Here is a 20,988-nt window from a genome sequence, read left to right as displayed (position 1 = left end):
CTGTGAAATAGTAGTGATAATCTGTGGGTCTGATGTGTGGAGGTTGTGGCTGAGAGGAGGTGAGAAGGCTGCTTCCAGCTGTACCTCTGTGAAGATGCTGATTTTCTCCAATAAGCAGGAGGGAGCCCCTCAGCTTCTTGTCTTTCCTGTTGCAGTCTGTAGCATCCACAGATGAAATGTTGACCTGATTATGGCTACAATCACTTTGGACTGGGGCCACTGTTTTATATTAGAGCAATACAACAGAGCCCTTAATTACAGGGACAGGAACCAAGAGGAATTTGAGCATTAAGCAGTTAGTCTTCTAAACTCTTGATTATTCACTTTCACTGGTCAATGGCCTAATTCCTCTTGTAAAAGCAGCTGGGGGCAGATGTGGGATGGGTTATGTTAGGGGGATGGAGACAAGCTGCAGCTTGTTGTATTCCATGTGTCCATGTGGGATTGATCTACCCTGAGCAGCTCAGACACCAGTGGTGTTCTGTCTGGGTGTTCTTTGCCAAGGGCTCCCAAGTCTGTGGCTGTTCCAAAGAGCACAAACTGCTGCCAGGAGTTTGCTTTGCAGCCCCTGTGTGTACCAGGCACAGGCAGAAGTGAGAAGCAGCTGATGAGCCACATGTCCTGGAGCTGAGGGTCTGCCTGGTGTGCCTTAACCACTGGCTGTGCTTTGTGTGTGACAGATGGACCCTTCGAGTGTCCCCCTGCTGGCGTGGCACTTTGTGGCTGTGCAGAACTCGGTGAACCCCATGCTTGCCTTCTGTCGAGGAGATGTCGTGTACTTCCTTCTGGTGAGCCTGGGCTGTTCTGTGCTGCTTTCAGGTGGTCACATCTCATCCACACAGTAGGGCTTGAGCCTCCTTGTCAGTGACAGTGTGATAGCTGAGCATGCTGGGAACAGCTGCAGCTTCCCTCTTGAGAAAACCAGCCTGGTGGTCACTGCTCTTCAGCTGCAGTGGTGCCTTTGCCTGGAGGCTTGAGATTTACCTGTTCCAGAAGTACTGACTTGCAGTGTGTTTCTGCTGGAGATTTAAGTGTGTGGATTGTTTTCTGGGAGGGCCCGTGAATTTGAGACACCATCTTAGTTTTTGCTTTAAAACATGAGTCTGGAAAAAATTGTGTAAAACACTTAAGAAAAGGTCTTTCAGTCCTGTTATGTGTAACTTGAGGGCATGGTGCTCATCCTGTTTAGATCTGCAGCAGTTACACGTGCAGATATGATTGTTTGGAGACAATTTCATGCTGGTTTCAGTAGGAGAGCAATACCTAGGCTTCTGAAAATCTGGCATTTTGGCTTTGGAGTGCCAAGTTTGTTTTCCAACTCTGCTATCATGTTGGACCTTAAGCTTTGTTTAATCACCCAGACGTGCTGTCTGGATTGAATTCTCTTTCTCCTCTCTCATCTCTCTTGGTAAAACTGGGGAGAAAGAAAAGGATGCATGGTTTAAACTTTCCTTGCTGAGATGCTTGTCTGGGGGAGCTCAAGATTCCTGGAGTCACTGTGGTGCCCTGTGGAACTGAGAGGCTGAGCTTAAGGAAGTCTGAGTCTAGGTCAGCCTTGTCTGATTTCTCTTTTAGGTCAAGAGGGATGATAGTGGTGCAATACATGTCACAAAGCAGAGGCAGCTTCATCTGCACTATGATCTCATCAACTTTACTGTAAGTCTCAGTACTGCAGAATGGTTACATTTTTTTTTTGCACTAGTTGTCTTGTAAATGTGTCTCAGTAGCCCTTAGTTTTGTGCTCTTGGCTCTGTTTATCTGGTGATAACTAACTGAAAATGTCCTTATACTTGGGACTCTGGAAAACCAGCACGGTGTGGTAACCACCTGTGAGCAGTGTGTAGTTGTCTTGGCTTTGACACCTCTGGATAGAAAGTGTGCTGGAGCACAAACTGTGTGCCAAGAGGACAGGAGCTCTGCTGGATTGCCATCTGTCTACAGCTGTTTTCTGTGAAGGCCAATCAAAGATGCACCTGTTGCATTCCACAGCAGCAGATAACCATTGTTTACATTTTGTTTCTGAGGCCTCTCTGCTTCTCAGGAGAAAAAATCCTAAGGAAAGGATTTTTCACAAAACATGTCCATGACAGCCGTGTATAGTAACTAAGCTACTGGCTGTCCCAGAATTCCCAGCAGGGGTACTCAGGGATTTGGCCAGAACTTGTTTCCTTGGCTCTAAAGGAGAATGCATTGCTGAGGTGTGGAATTGGATGCTTTTGCAGTGGATCAACTCAAGGACAGCGGTGCTGCTGGACAGTGTGGAGAAGCTGCACGTCATAGACCGTCAGACTCAGGAGGAGCTGGAGACCATCGAGATCTCAGAGGTTCAGCTGGTCTACAACAGCAGCCACTTCAAGTCTCTGGCCACAGGGGGCAATGTCAGCGAGGCTTTGGTAAGCACTGGTGGCCTCTCTGTGTGCAGCTGTGTTTGATGTAGGCTCCAAGTGGAAGCCTGGAGGGAAAAAGCCTTTTGGGAGCATCTCAGAAATCAGACATGGTGGTGATGTGGGCAGCTAACAGACAGCTCATGTTTCCTTTGGTGCATTGCAAGTTGTAGGAACTGCTCCTCCTCTACCAGGCTATGGAATAGGACAAAAAGCTGATGTGCTTTATTCTTTAAGAGGATTTTCTACTTAATACAGACTGGAGCACTGGTTACTGGCAGTCAAACTGCTGTTGTAGCAACTCCCACTTCAACCATTGTCTTCCCATCTGTGTGCCCTACACATTTGGTCTTGAGGAAGATAGGTGAAGAAGCAGGTGGCAACGAAAGGACCCCCATTACCTTTTTGGCACCTGAGGGTAGAGTCAGAGCCCTACTTCATGATTTTTGGGTAGCTAGAACTCAGCAGCACTTGAAGCTGAGTTCACAAGCAGGAGGGGGTGACAGCAGAGCTCTTTGACTTGCTACGGCCCAGAAATCTCTAGTGTTTTTCTCCACTCTCATTTTGATTGCTGCATTGCAAAGGACCTTGGAAGTCTATTTATGTTGTTTGGGGAATCTTAAAAAAAACCAAAATGCAGTTTTACTTGCATGTGACTTTTCTCCCTGTAGGCACTGGTTGGAGAGAAAGCTTGTTACCAGTCCATCAGCAGCTGTGGTGGTCAGGTCTTTTACCTTGGAACTAAGGTAAGTAGGTGGAATTTTTCAGTAAAAACACAGGGTATTCACTGTTGATGGTAGCTCTTCTAGAAAAGGGCAATTTGTCTTATGTGGAGATGTGTTTTGGGAAAAGGTTCTTTGTGCACTTATGTTGTGGGGTGAAGGAAATGTGCTGTAATTTGTTTTTAGCCAGGGTATGGGCTGAGTGAGACATTGTCATAGTTTCACAATATCCTGATTCATTCTGCTCCAGGGTAAACTTAGCCTTACTTTGCTGAGATGGCCTCTGCCCTAAGCTTCTCTGTCTCTGTTATAAATGTGCTAGGGAATAAGCAGAAAAACATAAGACAGCAACTAAAACTGGGCTTCAATTTATACTGCTTGAGGGATGCTTTTTTAGTCATCTGTACTGGCATGCTGTGGTGGGTCTGTGGGGTACTACAGGCTGCATGAGCAACTGCCAGTAAATAACTTTCAATTTTTTTTTTTCTTTCCCAGTCTGTTCATGTCATGACATTGAGAAGCTGGAGAGAGGTATGTTGAGAGGGACACTCCACAGCTTAGGCTTGAATTGCTTAAATCTAGCTCAAAGGAGGGAGGGAGCATTTGTGAAGCATTTTTTGGGCACTGTGTTCAGGATTCCTGATTGCTACACAGAGCCAGTGCTGTGGATACACTGATTTTCATGGGGACACTGGGACTCCTGCTTGCCTAAATTCCCAGGCTGAATGGAGACCCTGTTCTCCCAAACAAGACATCATGCCTCCTGTGTGTCAGCTTTTGTTAGTGCAGTGCGTGATTTACTGAGTGTGTGATGAAGCCTTCCACAAGCTGTGTGCAAGCTTGTATCTGCCACATAAACATCCAGGAGGGAAAGAGAATCTGCTTCACTGGAGTTATCTCCAGCTACTGCAGGAGCTGCATTATAAAATCCATCAAAAACTACCTAGAAAGTCCATAGGATTTTAGGTCCTTGTTGAAGAGGTTTTTTTTTTGGAACCTAATTTCTCTGACAGCTGAAACCCCGTCAGTGCCCACACTAAAGTTCGTAGTGATCTGTTTAGATCTGTTCCTGTGTTGTACTTTTCACTTGACTCAAACAGCTGTTTTCCTTTCTGCATCACCACTTTGCACTATGTTTATTCAGTATGTGCATGTTTTCTCTCAGGCTTTGTTTTGCAAGGCTAAGCAGAGCTCTTTCAGCTCTCTCTTGAGGTTATTTTCCCATTCCTTTCTTTATTTGTAGTCCCTGTTCTCTGTGTGTCCTGTGTGCTCAGTATCTTGGGCATGGGCAAACAGTTTGCCACATATTGCTCTGGGTAAAGTCTTACAAGTGCAATGTACAGTGTCACCCCTTCTTCACAGTCTCTGCTGGATGTGTCATTTCTCATGCATCCTTGGATCTCATTTTTTCTCTTCCTTTGGCTATGTGATGGCAGTGACTTGGGCACTCTGGAGATTCACTGGTGCCCCGTAGCCAAACTGATTTCTGCTGGAAGGTGCTTATACTGTTGGGTAGCATCATTCTTCTGTTTCCAGCTTCAGGGGCACATCTCTCGTGTCTTCCTCTTCTGTCTCACCTCACATGCTCCCAGTTGGTCATCAGCAAACTTAAGTAGTAAATTCAGCTTACGCCTATGTGTAGAAGGCTTCAGTGAATCAAGAATCAGCTTCTAGACTGATTCCCGAGGAGATCTGGTAGCCATCTGTGCAATCTTGTATTTCTCCTTTAAGCAGTGACCTTCCCCATTTTTCCTCTTGCTTAGGGTGCTTTAGAGCTGTTGTCCTCATCTATGGTTATAGACTCCTTCACATGACATTGTATCAGGACCTTGAATAGGATATGAACAGTGAAGCTCTCTTGAGGTTTTAGTTACCATGGCTGCTTCTCTCTGCCAGTTTTGTCTCCTGCCATTCACCACTGAATTTGGTTTAGAGAGCTGTAATGAAGAGTCTTGCTCTGATTTATAATTTCAGGCACAGATTTTCCTGGAATTCTGAAGTCAAACACAATTTGTTCTCTGAGACAGCCCCTTCCTAAATTCCTATATGGTTTCTGCTGTGTAGCAGTTGTGCCTCTATCACAGGGGACTTAACTGAGAGTTTGAATTGAGTGTGTGGTGATGAGGGTGAAGCTGAGAGTCAGTTCTGGCTGCAGGACAAGATGCTGGGCTGAGACCTGGACTCTTTCTTCTCTCCAGCAGCTCTTTGACACTGACCTATCATACCAAGGCCAGTGGTGCTCAGCCTTGGTGTTAATGTTCCTTAAAGCAGACAATACTTGTGACTTGTGATCTACTTCAGTCCTTGCTGACTGTGAGCTCAGGAGAAAATAGGGGATAGGATGATTACATCCTTTGCTGAAAGCATGGCAGAGTTGTTTGCTCTAAGCTGTTGTGCTCCAAGTGATGAGGCAAGGATGGGGAATGGAAAATTTTTATCCTTTGTTTATCAGACAGTCAGTAATGCTGGGGGTCTTCATCTGTCAATCACCTGATTTAAAATGTCCCCACATAGGGACTTGATGTATGGGACCTGACATTTCTTAGTCCAGCAGAAAGTGTCCATTGGAGAGAATCTCTTTGAGATCCTGTCCTTTACTGCAGTGTGGTGAGAGCTTCTGAGGTCTTGTGTTGCTTTGCTGTCAGGAACCATAACCCACTACTGGGAAATGCCAGTCTTAAAGGGGAGGGAGTCATCTTTTCTGCAGCTCTGAGGTCCAGTATTCCTTGTTATTTTAGAGAGTTGACCACCTTCTGAAACAAGAACGTCTCACAGATGCCCTGGCTCTTGCTTGGTCCTTTTATGAAGGTAAAGCAAAGGCTGTTGTAGGTAAGTTTGGACTTGTTTGCTTCTAACTGAAACCTCTGGGGATGGTTTTAATGTCTGCACATCCAGGAATCACTTTTTTAGGGGAAGAAAACAGATTTGAATTGAATTAAGAAGAGAAGATAGGATGTGTTGCTTTGAGTTTGGCAGAAGCAACCCTTATATGGAATAGTTTGATTTTTTTATTTTTTAAACTATAGTCCTTTTACCAGCTCAAATGAAAGTCAGGCTTGATCTGTGTGTGACTCCATGCTTTTTCACTTTGCCATGAAGGAGGTAGATCCAGATGTTGAATATCCAACCTGCTAAAATATTCCTGAAGGCCATGCATGACCTGTAGGTATCTTCCAGTGTGATTTTCTGTCAGCTCTGCCAAGTAGGTGCTTTGATCCAGGTCTCTCCTATGACTGTACAAGGAGCTGAAAGAATCATGCTGGCTTTTGGCACCACACTTCCTACAAAAGAGGTTGCTTGAGAAGTATGTTAATTATGCCAGAAACTGCCACTTGTGTGGTCACATTTGTACTGGACACATTGATTTTACAGCAAATAACTTCTGATGGCTTTGACAGTGGGATGCAAGTTCCCAGGACAGGATCCTGCTGTGAAATTGCTGGTAAATGAAGATGTGTTTTGTTTTAGTGCATGGATATAGCACAATAAAGCAGATTGTAATGCTTTGAATAATGAAAAACTGTCTTTTTGAATTGGCATTTATATTCTCCCCTTTTAGTGCACTTTATTCAGCTTATTTGCATCAAGACTTCCTCCAGCAATCACCCTCATGTACAGTCTTTGACAGCTCTCCATTAATTGTTCTCTCAGTATTAAACAGCACTCAGAACTGTTCTTGCCATTCCTGTGCTGGAACAGTCTTTAAGTGAGGAGAACAAACCTTTTGGAAGTAGAGGGGGCTAAAAGTAGAACACAAAACTGTGTATTTACATATCCTGACCTCTACATCTCATGGGTAGTTGTGTTAGCATCTGAACTGTGGAGTTTTTTTATTTCTGCTGGTAGTTTAGATGAGAAAAGCTTTGGTTTTCACCTCATTCTTTCTAGGCTTGACTGGGGACATGAGCAAGAGGAGAGCAGTCATTGCTGACAGAGTGAGTCCCTGAGCTCTTCCCAACTGGATTTTCATGTGTGCTGGTGTGATACTGTGCTTACAGTGCTGCCAAGCCCCAAGCCAGTCTGAAATGTGCTACCAAGCAAGGCCTCAGTATAGGATTTGAATGACTTTTCTTCTTTGTTGTAATTCAGATGGTAGAAATCCTTCTCCATTACACCGATCGGACTCTGAAGAAATGTCCTGACCAAGGAAAAATCCAGATCATGGAGCAGCACTTTCAGGTATGGTGCTCCAGAGGACTCTTGTAGAAATCCTTTGGCTTTTTTAATTAACTTTGTTTTGCTGCAAACATTACTTGCCTATTTTTGAAAAAACCTTGCTGTGGTTCAGCTCGACTCTCACCTGTTGTATGCCCTCACAAAATCAGACTTGGGTATCGTGGGTGGCAGAGCAGAACCCGTGTGCTCTCTGTGCTCTGCAGGAGTGTCAGCAGAGCTTTTTTTCCATATGCAACAGCATATGGAAAACCTGTAACTGTGCCAGCTACCAGCTGAGTCAGATACCTCATTGTTTCTGCTCTGTGTTGGCCAGGCTGCCTTTCACGCTTTTCAGGATGTGCTGCTTGGCAGGATTTTTGCCAGTCAGTCCCTACAACTTGGTTGTGTTTGTTCCCCAGGATGTGGTGCCTGTCATCGTGGATTACTGTCTCCTGCTGCAGCGCATGTAAGTCTGCCCTTGCTGGTCTGTCCCCAGGGCACACCCCAGCAGCCCAGGTAGCCCCAGTGCTGTTTCCTGTGACACCACGTGGTGTAGAGGAATTGCATCAAATCATCCCATGGCACATGTCACATCACAGTTCAGAGGAGTGCCTAAAAACCAGTACTGAAATCAGGAACCCACTGCTCGCACAAAACCATCTCTTAAATTTGCATTGATGTGTTGAGGAAGAAAAGTTGCTTTGAACCAAGAACCTGCCTTGATAGATTTTTCTGTCATTCTCATTGCTTCCCTTCTAGTAGCACTTTTTTTGCTGTAACATCCCTAGCTGATTTATGCTGTTTAACTTGCCTCACTACAGGAGCTGGACAGGGCATTCAGTTCCTGAGCCTGGGAAATACAGAGAAAATGGAGTTTAATTTGGAGCCCTTGGAAAGTAGATAAGCAAAGAGATTTCCGTAAAATTATTTGATAACTAAACTTCTCCTTCCTCCTAGGGATCTATTATTTAATCAGATATATGACAAGATGAGTGAGAACTCTGTAGCCAAAGGCATCTTTCTGGAGTGCTTGGAGCCATATATCTTGAGTGATAAGCTGATGGGAATCACACCTCAAGTGATGAAAGACTTGCTGCTTCACTTCCAAGACAAGAACAGGTTGGAAAACTTGGAAGCCTGCATTGTGCATATGGATATCACCAGTTTAGACATCCAGCAGGTGAGTGGTTGTGTTGCATACTGTATTGAGCTCCTCTGAATAAATCAGCAATTACAACATCTTGTGCTTCTAAGTGTAGCATGGCATGTGGGGTTTCCCTGTGTCCCTGGGATCGAATTCAGGGAGTTGGGAATTGTACAGTGTGGCTGTGTTTTGTTCCTCCACTTTTTGTCCTGGCCTAGGTTAATGCATCAGCAGCTGGACGTGTTGGAAAATCCTGCAGGGTTATCCCCGTCACTGTTTCCCATTCTGAGTACCTTACCTGGCATCAAAGGCTGCAGGAGCACAGAAGGCTGGAGTTGTGTTTGTCAGCTTGGATACTTGCTTTTGCACAGCAGTTAGTGGAGCAGGGAGGTGTTCCTGCTCAGCAGTCCTGTTTTCTGATGCCATGGCTTTCCATTTCAAGGGTGAAGCTGCTTGGAAACTTGATGTTATGATTCACTAACCCAACCAAACTACTGCAAGCAAGGTTTTTGAAGAAGTGGAATTTCAAAATTTATTCTTTAACCTCATACGAATGCTAGAATCTAGACAGTTAGATTCCATGCTTGCTAAGTTGAACACTCCTTTGGGGGGTTTGGGATTTTCAGAGAGACTGGTTCTGAAAGTGGAAATTCTCATTCTGCTTTAAGCTGTACTCTTGGATGAGGGAAGTGCAAGGACAGGGCCTGGGGAGTGAGAAAGCTGTGAGCTAGGAGCAGCTGTGTAGCTGGGCTGTGCTTTGGTGGCTTGCAGGTGGTTGTGCTGTGCTGGGAGAACCGCCTGTACGATGCCATGATCTACGTCTACAACAGCGGCATGAACGACTTCATCAGCCCCATGGAGGTAGGAGAGCTGCTCCTGCACCTACTGGGATGTTCTGCACACGTTCTTCCTGAGAAACAGCATTTCAAACCCAAAGCCTTCTTTTATTCTCTGTATTCTGCCTTCTTGCTCATTTCCATTTCAAGGGGGGAATCATGTGTGATATGTGCAGTTTATTTCACTGGATGCAGTAGAGGAGAGAAGTGATTTGTAATTACTGTGCTTTAGAACACCAAATTCCCTGCTGAGGCAGAAATCCTCTGCAGAATTAGGGCAGGAAATACAGTTATGTTAATAAAATAAAAAGGAAAAGCAGCAGAAGATAATAACATGATTATTTAAGGAGACTGCATGTACACAATTCATACAAAAGGCCAGAAACAGCCCTTGCTTGAGGCAGGCCTTGTTCTGAGCACTTGGAAGAGATCTCTCAGCAGGAAGCACAGGACTCACTGTAAGGCTCTCTGAAGGCCCTGTCGATTCTGCTGTTTATTCTGGAGATCTGCCAATGGCTCTATAACCCCAATGTGTTTCACCATGGAAGCACTGCTGGTGTTTTCTCAGTAGTGCTGAAACAGAGAGCTGGGACCATTAGAATGGGAAAATCTTCACCTGCCTAAGCTTTAGCAGCTGTAATCTCATTTGATTTTTCTAAGGAAGGAGGCTCTTTAGGTGATCATAATTTTAAAAAGGACTTCTGAAAACCGAGCAGCAGCTCTATAAGTACAAATAACTTTGCTTTCTAGAGGCAAGTGTTTGGAAAATCCTCATTCTACATGCCCAAACTAGGCTCTGGTGACCTTGCTGAGTGGTGGAAGTGTTTGTTCCAGGATATACAGGAACAGGATGTGGGCCTGGTGGGTTATGCTCTGGCTGACCTCTGGGCCTGCTGAACATTGCTTTGCTTTAGTGTGGCCTGTGCTTAAGGTTAGAGATGATGGAATGAAAGCTGTTTTTTCATTAAATCAGCTGTAAAAAGCATCTTTTGCCATGTCTTGGAGTCCTCTGTGCCTGTTAATTAGAAGACACGGTGATAAAGAGTTTCTGTAGGAAGACACCCCACTGATCTCTGCTTTGAAACCACACAGGTTCTTTGCTTTGAGCTTTTCCAGCTGCTTGAGCACTGCCTTTTTTCTTGTTACAGAAGCTGTTCAAAGTCATTGCTCCTCCACTGAATGCTGGAAAGTCTCTCACAGGTACAGAATGCTTTCCCTTTTAAGGTTTCTCCTTTTGATACTTGATATTTTGAATATCCCTAGTCACTTCCAACAAAGAGATGCAAAAGGGAATGCATACCCAATATAAGGGTCTTGGAGAACAGAAGAGTGTTCTTGTACTGTGTCTAAAGCTGCTCTACTTTGTGTGGTAAACTCTGGTTTTGTGGGAGAAGAACTGCATCTCTGCCTCTTGTCTTGGTGAAGAAAGGGTGACGAATAATTTTTGTTTTGTAGATGAGCAGGTGGTGATGGGCAACAAACTGCTTGTGTATATAAGGTAAGGTCCTTCAGAAAGTGTGAGGTGTTGTCTAGTGGTGGCCCCAGATTTTAAACTTGCAGAACCTTATTGGGAGCTTCAGGTTCTGAGAGATGGTGTAAAATAGCAGTGGGTACTCACTACAGCTCACTTAAATTTAAAATCCCTTCCTGTTGCATGTGGTGTGCATGAATAGGAGGGATCAAGCTGGAGGCTTAGAGCCCAAGTTACTGCTGATGCACATTTTAATGTCACTATTTGGTTTTGTTTTGTGTGAGACACAGAGCTCCTTGACCAAGGGCTCAGTAGCCTCATGTTTTGTAGCAGGCCATGTTCTGCCCTGCCTTTTGGGATAGCTCTGCTCAGCTGTTCCTTGCTGAGTTCCCTGTCATTTACAGGAGCTTGCACAGGAGGGATTCATTAGTGAATCTCCTCTCTGGAGTCTGTGCAAGATTGTGAAGTTACCTTCTGCATTACTCCAGCCTCCTTAAATTGAGAATTTCCTAAAAATTAAGTAAAAAAATGAACAATTCTCCATGTCTTTAATGTCAGCTGTATTAAAATGCCTTTCCTCTCCTTTTCTGTAGCTGCTGCTTGGCAGGCCGTGCATATCCATTGGGTGATATTCCTGAAGATCTGGTACCTCTGGTGAAAAATCAGGTGAGAAACCTCTTGGAAGGCAACTTCCCCACACAAGGCTTTTAGAGGAAGCTGCATATGTCTTATTTCATGGGTTTCCAAGGGAAAACTATTATCAGTCTGATACTGCATCTTTGTGATAGGAGTGTATCCTGCTGTAATTACAAAATTAGTTTTTAATGGATGAAATCAAACAGTTGTTGCAGTCTGAACATTTAAATGTAATATTTTTCTTCCAATTGTAAATTGGTGGGTGGGAACAGAGAGTTCTCAGTGATTGGGTTTTTTGACTTATTCTTTACCACAGAGTCACCAGAAATGTGTAGCTGTTTCTTCTTTGTAAACTTAACTTTGTTAAATATGGTAGGGTCTTCCCTGTTTTTAAATGCAAATAACACTGGATTGACTCTGGGGAGAAATGTCTCTAAGTAGCTCTTGGTTGTAGGTTTCTTGAAGGCTTTTGACTTCTTTGGACTAATCTGACAATTTCTTGAAACAGGATGTTACTTATCATTGCTTTTTGTGCTCACAGAACTTCTTCCTAAGTTTCTGGCTAGCTTTACAACAAATATTTTTCTGTGCTTCTAGTGTTTCACATCAGTTTCAGGGTTCCAGTGAGAAGGAAGTGCTTTTTATTTTGCACTTTCTCTTTCCAGCACAATGGAACAGCCAGTTTTTGAATGTGGGGTGGATTTTTGTTTGTGGTTTTTCTGTTTTTGGATTTTGTTTCCTAGTCCAGAGCTTGTAGCTCTATGTATGTGATAGCTCTGGGTTCCTGCAGCCTCTTTCCTTAGCAGCTGTGCAAACCAGCCCACCTCACTTTGCTGGGCCAAGCACTGGCTGTTGCCCTCTCCCAAGGTTGTTGGGCTGCCTCCTGCTCAGGGTCTGAGGGCAGGCAGGAGCCCTGCCAGCAGCAGCAGCCCTGGGAAGAGCCTTCAGCCTCTCCTTTCTGTGGTTCCTGGTGGTGTTCCTGAGAGCTGGGTTTAAGTAACACCTTTGTGTCTGGTGGGTTTGTTTTGTTTTCTTAGGCATTCCCAGCTGCCAGAGGTCAGCAGGGAAGGTGTGGATCTGACAGGCAAGCTGCTAAATTCTGCTGATTCACTGCCACTGTGCTGCCAGAAATTGAACTCAGAGCAGGAGTAAATGGGGAAACATCACACTTGCAGAGGGTGGCTGGGAGAGCACATGGCCTGTCAGTTTTCCATGGGATCCCAGTGTGTACCTGACACATATTCCTGAGTGCTGCTCCAGCCTGGAGCCACCTGCTCCCTTGCTGCTGGCAGCCAGCTCTGCTGTGAGCCTGGCTGAGACACCTGCAGCTGGCCCTGCCCTCTTGGTTCCCTGGAACAGTCTGGACACCTCTGTCAAGGGCTCAGAAAAAGGAGTTGATTTTGGAAGATGCCCTCAAATTTCATGAACTGCAAAGTCAGTGGAAGAGACAAGAGTTGAAAAGCACCTCAGTCAATGTTTGCAGTGCCAAAAGCTTTGTGCCTCACAGTGAGGGGGCAGATTGACTGGCTGTTCCCAAGTGAACTGCTGACAAGGAGAGGAGCTGTGCCCTGGATAAGGAGGAGTTGCACAGCTTCTCAGGAAAGCTGCCAGGAAGGGGGAGAGGGAGTTTTCTAATTTCACACACTTCTGTGTGCAAGTATAAATAAGCCTTTATTTTTGTTTGATCTTAAGTTTTGATTGATCTTAAATTGGTTGGTGAGTCTTAGGGGGGGCTGACAAGCAACAGAAAACACCACTCAAATACGAACGGATGGACTCCCAAGGGGCTTTAAAGCTCAAGTACAAAGCAGATAACAGTGCTGCTTTCCCACACACTTGTGCTCCCAGTTATCTGAAATCCATAGGAAATCTGCTGTCTTTGCTTGCCTTGTCCTGTCAGGTGTTTGAGTTCCTGATCAGGCTGCACTCAGCTGAGGGCTCTGTGGATGAGGAGGTGTACCCCTACGTCCGCACCCTGCTGCACTTCGACACACGGGAATTCCTCAACGTGCTGGCTCTGGTAAGAGACCCTGGCTTTCTGAGAGGAAAATGCTCTGCCAGTTCTCCATCATCACTGAGGTTCCTGTCAATAAATCTGTGCTTTAGCTAAACCAGGAGTTCCTGGCTCAGGGCAGGAACAGTTCTGGTGCTTTTCCCGTGAGATATCAGAGGGAATCACAGCAGTCCTTTGTGGCATTAAATACAGAGTGATGAACATGACAGTACACAGTGAAAGTTCTGACAACAGCTGTCTTTAAAACAGAGGAAAAACAAGAATAATATATTTGTAAAGAGTGTTCTACTGCCTGTCTCTATCTCCTGCATGGAAATCTGTCTTTCTTACTTTCCAAATTTCTGGAATTTCCTATGTCTATTTGGACCCATTAATTTTACCTGAACGTGTAATAATCATTTTGGTAGTTACAAAAGAACAAATTATATCTTGGAACCTGCTGTTTAGGGATATGCAGAGAAAGGACTTAAACTAGCATTGTCTGTTTTGTGATGTGGCTGCTGCTTTGTGTTTGCTGTTTTTCTGAGAGATTCTGCTCAAGGTGTCAGTGCTTTGCCTCTTGCAGACTTTTGAAGACTTCAAGAATGATAAGCAAGCTGTGGAGTATCAACAGAGAATTGTTGACATTCTTCTGAAAGTGAGTGTGCCTAAAAATGAACTGTTTGTATCTGACTGATGGCATGCAGTGCTCTGCAGTGCAGCCTGTAATCTGGAGGAGGTGTTTCCAGTCCTGCCCTGGCTGACACCTCTCAGAAGGTGCTGGGCAGGAGCATGGATTCACCTCAGCCTCTGCTGACAGAGAGGTCTCCTTTCCTGGGTGGTGCTTTGTCAAATTTCTCATCTCTGAACTGTTAAGCTTATTTTGATCTGCTTCTCATTGAATCCACTCCCTGATGGCTTCTGAGCCTGAAAAAGGTCCCAGGTAACCTGGGCTTGGCAGGGTGCCACTGCTTTTCTGCTGAATCCCTGCTCCCTGTGCCTGCCAATGCTATGTTTGGGATGCAGCATTTCCAAGATGACAGGCCTATCTTTAGTTTAGGAGAGAAGAGGAATGTCAGTTACCAGCCTGGTGCTCTGGAAATCACTTGTCACCCCCAGCCCCTGTTCCCAACAAGGGATGTTCCCATTAAAAGCTCTCACTGCCAAGCACTGTTTGCTTTCCCCTCCAAGCTGTCACCATTAATCGTGAGTGACTCCACTTGGAAGCTGTTTATGTATAAACCTACCTTAAGTAGCATTTCCCTGTCCCTGTCATCACTGATAGATGAGACAAGGGCACGATGAGTGACTTGGGTGGCAGTGCTGCTGCAGTGGGCTGAGACAATGCCATTGTGAGGGGTTTCTGAGTGGCTCTGAGGGCTGTTTTAGCCCTGTGCTGGCTCAGCTGCTCTGCTTTGTGTCCTGAGCTGCTGTTAGCAGGAGGTGGCACACTGCAGCCATGTTCCAGAGCTGCTGGGGATGTGCTCCTGTCATGGCACCAACAGCAGGAGGGCAGCTTTGGAAAGGCTGCAGCATTGCACCTTCAGGCAAACAATGTGGTGTTAAGAAAACTGTCAGTCCTTTGGTCTGGAATCTGCTGTCCTTTTATCTAAAAGTTAAAAACTCTTGAAGCTTTCAATTTAAATTTGTCACAAGCAATAAAGAAAACACCTAGGAAGTAGCTCTGCTTTTGAAATAGTTTGGTGAACACAGACATTCTGCTAATGCTCATCAAAACTTTGCCAAATGAATCATCTGTGTGGCTGGTCTGCAGCCTCTGGGAAGTTGCTCTATTCCAGGGATGCAGTATGTTCATCTTCACATAGCCTAACAAGGACCCAGTTTGTCAAAAACAAAGCTAAAATTAATAAAACACTCCAGATATTTCAGTGGATAATATTTAATGGTGTTAGGTAGTGCTGTTCTGACTAGGCCCTGTAAGAAATAGCCTTTTTAGACAGAAAATGAAAACTGAAAAAGAATGATTACATTAGCTGGTGTCTCAAGCAGAGCTCTGCTTGATTCTCTAATGTGTCTGGCCTGCCTGCCTCTCTTGTGTCACAAAACCATTAACATCTCCTGGGGTCTGGAACTCTGGGTCACTTGAGGAGATCAGTTGACTCCCCCCAGCTCCGAGTGAATGAGATGGTGAACTGTGAGCTGCCCCATGGGCTTTGCTGCAGCAGTTCTTAGATCTTAGCTGACAGAGTTGCCCAGGTGATGGATTTCCTCCCAGCTTAAACACACTGCTCTTAGAGGGGACTCTCCAAACAGGGGCATTTCACTTTCACTTGGGGTTTAGGATTTTTTGAAGCAGGAGTCACCAAGTCAGGACACATCAGGCTCATGTTTTTTACACCAGACAGGTGAAAAGCACTTCTTGGGTTTCCAATCCCTTTTGTAGTAGGGATCTTGAATCTTAGATATTACTTTTTTCTGTAATTTCAAGTCAGCACAGCCACAAGTTTCTCTAAATATTGTTAGACTAATGCTAACATAATGTGAGAAAAACCTTTCCCCAAACCTGCAGTTGTTCCTTAGCTATTAGAGTAGTTCTTTGCATGCCACAGTTGAAGTGGTAATGGGGCTTGAAATTAGGTGTTTGGGGTTGTTTTCTCCTATAATAATTGTCCTTTAACCGTGTGACAGCATTTCTCTGCTCAGAAGCTGTTCCATGTCCCATGATCAACACAGGCTACAGAGACAGAGATAAATGTGGTTTTGGAGCCTCTTCACACCTGAAAAACAGGGACATGCAAGAGTTCTTCCCTTGATTAGAGGAAGAGAGGTGGAGCCTCTTCAGCTTTGGGACAGAAGTGCTTTAGCAAGGAGCCATCCACTGCCTGTGTCTTCAGGTGACACAGCTGAATGTTGGGGAAGGGGACTTGTGTTTGACCTTCAGGATGGACTAACACCAGGAGGTGTCTGGGGCAGGAGGAGACACAATGGCTCACAGGGAGTTCTTCTTGCCCCAGTTAACTTTCCCAAAGGCAGCTGCAGAATCAATTCCTTGTGGGTTTATTGTTCCCTTTTGTCTCCAACATTTCTCAGGTCATGGTGGAGAATTCTGACTTCACCCCATCACAGGTTGGCTGTCTCTTTACCTTCCTTGCCCGGCAGCTCGCCAAGCCCAACAACACCTTGTTTGTCAACAGGACACTGTTTGACCAGGCAAGTATTCCTGAGTGTGTGTGACATTCCAAGCAGGATGCACCTCTGCAGAAAGTGTGCTCAGTGCTGTAGACTGGAGCAGATCTGGAGGTTCTGGTGCATTATAACCAGGTGGCATCTTGCTGGGCTGTTGCTGTGGTTTCCTGGGAGCAGAGAAGGACCCACCATGGGAACACAGTACACAGTATTTCAGCTTGGCTGGAGCTGTGGGACAAGCAGCATTGCATCCTAGGAAGTGTTCAAGGCCAGGCTGGATGAAGCTCTGAGCAGTCTGGTCTAGTGGAAGGTGTCCATACCCATGGCAGAGAGGTGGAACTGGATGGGCTTTAAGGTCCCTTCCATCCCAAGCCAGTCTGACATAAGGGGTATCAACTAAAATTACATTGGTGAGCTTATAGAGCACATAAGTATAGTTGGTAATTTTTAGTTCAGCTGGCCACTACCTTCTCTGCTGTTTGAAAAAGGAATTTACACCAATGTATGCCCAAAGCTTGCATGAGTTAACTTTGTATCCCAGCTTAAGTCCCAGAAATTCCTGGGACTGAGGAGGAGGCTTCACTGTCTGCAGCAGTGTTGCTGTGATGATAATAGGGATGTATGAGCACTAATAGAAGTGAATTAGAATATATCATGTCCTTGGTCCTAATTTAAGACTGAAGAACTCTGTGGAGGCTAAACAGATTTGGATTAAACTCTTTTATTCCACATATATGAAATGTTATGAATTACAGAATTTCCTGTTTTCCTGATGAGATGGCACAGTCCAGGAGAGTGGGTCAGTGTAGTGATGCCAGCTGTTTGGTGCATAGTCTGAAGCAGAAACTTGGGGTTCCCTGAGTTCTTCTATATTGCCTGGGTTCCCTAAAGTTTGGTTCTAGATCCTGATGCAGAGTCCTGTGTTTCCCTCTCAGGAGTCTTTCAGCAGTTCTCTGCCATTCCAGCATTCCCAGTTTGGTTCCAGGTACATTCAGATGGCCCTGTTGTGTGGTGGTTTGCTGTGCCACTGCTGGTGCCCAGGGTGTGCTGGTGAGTTTGTGCTCCCAGCTGTGCCAGCCAGGCCTGGCTCACAGCCCCTCTCCCTGGCAGGTGCTGGAGTTCCTGTGCAGCCCGGATGACGACTCCCGGCATTCCGAGAGGCAGCAGGTAAGAGCCTTCCAGGGATGCCCCTTGGAGCACCCCCAAGGCCAGGCTGTGGAGCAGAATTTGGCCTTGGGAGTGAGAATGGGCATGGGAATATTGGGCAGTGCTGGGCACAGCAGGAGGGAAGGGTCCCACCCCAGCACTGCCTGCAGGAACAAGAGCAGAGGCAGGAAAGTTCTCATAAGCTCATGTCCTTCCTAGTTAAAGGACAATCAATTCAAAAATCGATAAAGTCAGCCCTGTGTTCTTACCATGTTTAATGGAGCAGGAGCCATGGACTTGTGGTGGCACTGGCTGTTCAGCTGCTGTTGATGCCCTGGACATAACTGGTGTTCAATTCCTGCAGGTCCTTTTGGAGCTGCTCCAGGCAGGAGGGATCGTGCAGTTTGAGGAGAGCCGCCTTATCCAAATGGCAGAGAAAGCTGAATTGTGAGTTGCTGGACACAATATATAAAAACTGCCTTTAAAACTCTTCCACAGATCTTTCTTGGCTCCACTTTTCTCATTTCTACTTTGTAACTGTGTTTGGGGTTATTTTCCCTGTGCATTCACATAGATGTTCACATTTAGTTCCAGACTTTCTTTCCTGGGTGTTCTCAGAGAAAGCATTGTTCAGAAAAAAACGGGTAGAGCTGTGGAAGCCCTTCAGGAGAAACCCTGTGGGACTTGATGAATTTTAACTTTCCCTATCCTAGAGCCCAGGCTGTGTTCAGAGGTACATTTGTCTATTGGAGTGCTCTACCCTTGGCAGATGGAGATGCCTGGCTGGGGTGAGACCCACAGGTGGATTTAAAAGCATGAGGGGGTCTGGAGCCACCCCCATGGTACTTGTAGGACATACAAAAACAATGTCTGGAAAGGCTGAAAATTTCCAGCATCTCCTTTAGATGCTTTATGATTCTGGAAAGAGTCTGTCATGCCAGAGCAGAGCCAGCCAGGGAGGGCATCTTCATCCAGGCCATGAGTTTGGGAGTTACGTGAATGAATCCACCATGCTACAAAGGACCAGAGGGAGAACAGTTGGGGGTGTGCCATGCCTGTTCTCCTGTGTGTCCTAAAAGGAGTAACTCAATCAAATTTTTCAGAGTCAATAAACACATTTTTTCTCCTTGCTTCAGAGAATTTGACAGCCAGGCCCCCCAACTCAGCCACTTCCATCAGAGCTGAAAGAGCTGTAGTGTAATATTAATTATCAGACTCTTGATTTGGTTTGATTCAGTTACATCTGATTTTATGTAAAGTCTCAAGATATTGAAGATGTTTATTAAAATGTGAAGGTAGGAAGCTGTGTCATAGGACATTGTTGAGTCATGTTCAGTGAATTTCTTCAATTAAGTGTAGTGGATTGACCTAAGTTAGAGCAGAGTGTCATGGAAACAAAGATCATCTCTGACAGCAGAAACCTGGGAGACCTGATTTCATTAAGAGTTGTTATCCTGTGTCCCTTGCCTCTCCCCTTAGTAACTCCACTTTTCTCTGTTCTGTGTGATAATTTCCCAGAAGAGGGAGCTTGATGGGCAGCCCTGATGGGTTGAGGTTGGCCCGAGGCTGGTACAAAGGGCACTCCAGCACTCTGGAGCCACCCAGCCTGTGTGCTGAAAACTACAATGTAAGACACTTCCAAATGCTGCCTGTCTGTTGTGCTGGCTCAGCTGAGTGCTTTTCCTGACCTGGGAAGTTTCCCTTCTTTCAGCTATCAGATCTGTGAGTTCATGTATGAGCGGCAGCTTCGCTATGACAAAATCATCGGCTGTTACCTGCGGGATCCCCTGAGGAAGGTGAGGAACTCTGGTGCTCCTGACCTTGCTGCTTCCTGGCCATGCAGCCTGTCCTGCTGGCCACAGTGACTGGGCACAGCTGCCTTGCTCTTCTAGCATAATTACCTTAAAAATGCCCTCCACAGTTCAGGTTTCAATTCAGTAGTCAAAGCTGTTTGTGTTTGTCTAGTGGAGAGGAGCTGATTTTTTACGTTTCAGAGTTTTCCTTTATTTTTAAATCTAGTGCTAGTACATCAAACCTGAGTGCAAGGTGGGACTTGCTGCAGATGTGGCTAACTGCAGTGCTTTTTTGTTTGTGCCATTGGTCCCCACGTTTCTTCCCCTGGACACAGGCTCTCTGCCCTTACTATCTCTCTGCCATTACCATCAGCATGCACACCTGCCACAGTTTTCGAGGTGTTCTCTTCCCTACCACCAACAGAAGTTGGGATGAGAGTCTGGCAAATGTGACCTCTCCAGGTCCTTATAAATCCACAATGCTGAACGTTGTGTGGGTGAAGGAGTCAGAAGAGGAGGTTGTGATAGTGAGGTGGCCAAAAACCATGACACAGGAGAGCACCTGAGCTGAGCTGGGGACAGTGCAGGAGAGCCTGGGGGAGAGGCCAGTGTCAGGGAGGAGCTCAGGAATGTGCTGGGAAAACTGAGTGTTTGGCAGTGTTCTCTCTGCCTGGGCTCCTAGCTCAAGTGATGTCCTGTCCTTTTTCCCTATGGGCAAGAGTGAGACATTCTGGTTGGGGAAGAACAATTCTCTTTGACCTCAGTGCTTAACACATTAGCATCAGCTTCCCCTCGGCTCTCTTTTCCTTCAGGAGCTCTTTAGGGACATAGAGCCTCCCTGCAGATAACTCATCCTGACCTACTTGGAGAAGACTAGCCCTGAGGTCATGCCAAGGCTGCTGGAAACACTCTGGTTTCCAAAAGCCAGTGCTGTCAGTGGTGCTGCAGAACACACTGCAGCATTTATGGGTTTGTGCCTTACAGGAAGAAGTTTTCAACTACATCCACAACATCCTGTCCATGCCTGGCTACAGTGCTGAGGAGAAGCAGCTGGTGTGGCAGAAAGCTTTGGACCATATAGAGGTAGGTAGGGTCTGTCCTGCACCCACAGTCCCTCAGCTCCTGATAATGGCTCTTGGATGTGCTGGTGCTTTTCCAGAAGCACCAGTGTCCAGTGCTGAGTCACAGCTGTTGAGACAGCTCTGACATCAGTTCAGAGCTCTCCCACATCAGTGTAAGTGCCTCTCTCAGTCAGGCTGCCTTCCTGGCCTTCCTGGTTTCAAGTGCTGCTCTTTGGATAATGGTGCCTGCTCAGGGGGTGATGGGCAGTGAGTGCTGTGGAGCAGGAGAGGGATCCATTAGCAAATGTTCCATCTCCTGAGCATGCAGCAGCAGCAAGGCAGGGTATGGACATCACTGACCTCACAGGCTCTGGGATCAAGCTCCTCATCCTGATTCCTTACACTGATAAGTGCATTCAGCCTTGGTGCCCTGGCACTGCTAACCTGGGCAATGATGGGGTCATGACTTCTCTGTAAGACACAGGTTGCTGCTAGATTTC

General features: G+C 45.8%; 1 protein-coding gene across 1 annotated transcript in view; it reads left to right on the top strand.

The window, feature by feature from the left end:
• VPS8 (VPS8 subunit of CORVET complex) overlaps positions 1–20,988 on the top strand; it is a 64,095-nt gene that overhangs the window by 14,605 nt on the left and 28,502 nt on the right. Inside the window, exons 12-32 of the mRNA XM_066556642.1 lie at positions 681–788; positions 1,576–1,656; positions 2,223–2,393; positions 3,056–3,130; positions 3,602–3,637; positions 5,845–5,935; positions 6,995–7,041; positions 7,196–7,285; positions 7,681–7,727; positions 8,219–8,441; positions 9,177–9,266; positions 10,390–10,441; positions 10,697–10,739; positions 11,306–11,378; positions 13,249–13,368; positions 13,928–13,999; positions 16,393–16,512; positions 17,599–17,655; positions 17,999–18,081; positions 19,346–19,430; positions 20,412–20,510. Of these exons, the coding sequence (XP_066412739.1) occupies positions 681–788; positions 1,576–1,656; positions 2,223–2,393; positions 3,056–3,130; positions 3,602–3,637; positions 5,845–5,935; positions 6,995–7,041; positions 7,196–7,285; positions 7,681–7,727; positions 8,219–8,441; positions 9,177–9,266; positions 10,390–10,441; positions 10,697–10,739; positions 11,306–11,378; positions 13,249–13,368; positions 13,928–13,999; positions 16,393–16,512; positions 17,599–17,655; positions 17,999–18,081; positions 19,346–19,430; positions 20,412–20,510 (1,863 nt within the window). The remainder of the gene's footprint in view (positions 1–680; positions 789–1,575; positions 1,657–2,222; positions 2,394–3,055; positions 3,131–3,601; positions 3,638–5,844; positions 5,936–6,994; positions 7,042–7,195; positions 7,286–7,680; positions 7,728–8,218; positions 8,442–9,176; positions 9,267–10,389; positions 10,442–10,696; positions 10,740–11,305; positions 11,379–13,248; positions 13,369–13,927; positions 14,000–16,392; positions 16,513–17,598; positions 17,656–17,998; positions 18,082–19,345; positions 19,431–20,411; positions 20,511–20,988) is intronic.

The sequence above is a fragment of the Molothrus aeneus genome, chromosome 10, assembly GCF_037042795.1.
Source record: "Molothrus aeneus isolate 106 chromosome 10, BPBGC_Maene_1.0, whole genome shotgun sequence".
Classification (NCBI taxonomy): Eukaryota; Metazoa; Chordata; class Aves; order Passeriformes; family Icteridae; genus Molothrus; species Molothrus aeneus.
Note: the sequence above shows the minus strand (reverse complement) of the source record. Positions and strands in the feature narration are given on the sequence as shown.